Raw genomic sequence first — 1,511 nt, 5'->3', positions numbered from 1 at the left:
TTTCGTAGTTTGAGTTAAATTTCACGGACCCTGCCACTAGGAGAAGTAGCTACGGCCTTCATTTCTGCTTCTTCTTCTATTTCCTTTTCATTTTTCTCCTTGAAACAATCTTTTGAGGATTCTGAAATTGCCTTTGAACACTGTTCATACTTAACTTCTCGTCCACATCTTAGCATATTTGTAGGAAGTTTATCTACTCTTGGAATATTGGTTGCAGTATTTATTCTCTCATCTTTGGGGGGAGATTTCACAACTTTGTCATCTTCCGTCATCTCAACACTCTTTTTTTTCGGAAAAATCTCTTCCTTTCTACAGTTTCCCCTGAAGCAGAAAAGTTGCTATTTTTTTCTTTCAGTCTAGCTTCTACTGTCAAAGTTGCAGGACACTGAGGAACTCTGTTTTCAAATGAAACTCCATCAGGTTTCTCAGAATCTTCTGTGCTGGCTGGCTCTCCTGAATCTGTGGCCATTGTAATTAAACTGGCACTAAAATTTTTCTCGTCCACTCTTCAGTCCAGTTTCATCTCAGGTATCAGAATGATCAGAATAGACTTCCTTTTATGTAGTCATATATTTCCATAGCAACCTGAAGGGGGAAAAGGATATTTTAAAATCACTCCACAAAGGAAATCATTAAGAAGAAAACAAGTCACCTGATTTTTTAATCCCTTTTTTTTTAATAAGAAGTTCATTCTCTTTTTCTGTCCAATCTTAGTAACCTGCAGACTCCAGGGACTGTCTAATCACTGAAGTCATTAGTGTTTGTTTACCACTATAGCTCTTAATGCCTAGGAGGCTACTTGGTATATCACTCAATATGTCTTCATATTGCATGAAGATCACCTAAAAACTTAGTTCTAAGCCCCATCTATCAATCCATCAGACTCAAGACAACTACCCAAACCCTGAGCTGACTTAGCTATATGATGACACACACAGTAAGAAAAACAATCACATTATTTCAAGGTGTTTTTTTTCTCTAAAATTCTAGAACTCATCCAATAGTAGTTTCTTTTACTGTAGTAAATTATGCACATCAAATCTACCATTTTAACAATTTTAAGTGTACAAGTCATTAGTATTAAGTACATTCACAGTGTTGTATAATCATTACTATCCACTCCCAGAACTTTATCACTCCAAACTGAAACTCTGCACCCATTAAAGAATTCCCTATCCTTCCTCATCCCACTCTCTGTCCACCTCCATTAACCTCTATGCTATTTTCTGTCTCTATGAATTTGATTATTCTATATATTTCATATAAGTGGAATTGTACAGCATTTCTCCTTTCCTGTCTGGCTTATTTCACTTAGTATAATGTTTTCAAGGTTCACTCATGATATACCACGCATCAGCATTTCACTCCTTAAATAAGGCTAAATACTTCCTTTTTTTAAGAACATTTATTATCTTGGGGGAAATCATCAGATGGCGTAATGGTTACATTGCTGGACTCCCACGTAGTCAACCAGGGTTCAAGTCCTAGACCTGGAGGCTTAAAACTCATGC

At 36.5% G+C, this 1,511-nt stretch overlaps 1 protein-coding gene across 1 annotated transcript in view; it reads right to left on the bottom strand.

Moving 5' to 3' along the window:
- WNK3 (WNK lysine deficient protein kinase 3) overlaps window positions 1-1,511 on the bottom strand; it is a 279,743-nt gene that overhangs the window by 216,830 nt on the left and 61,402 nt on the right. Inside the window, 2 exon segments of the mRNA XM_027767181.1 lie at window positions 7-287; window positions 290-585. Coding sequence (XP_027622982.1) covers window positions 7-287; window positions 290-469 — 461 coding nt within the window. The 5' untranslated portion in view covers window positions 470-585.

The sequence above is a fragment of the Tupaia chinensis genome, unplaced genomic scaffold (genome assembly GCF_000334495.1).
Source record: "Tupaia chinensis unplaced genomic scaffold, TupChi_1.0 Scaffold143992_1, whole genome shotgun sequence".
In the NCBI taxonomy this organism is placed as follows: Eukaryota; Metazoa; Chordata; class Mammalia; order Scandentia; family Tupaiidae; genus Tupaia; species Tupaia belangeri.
This window is presented reverse-complemented; position numbering and strand designations above follow the sequence as displayed.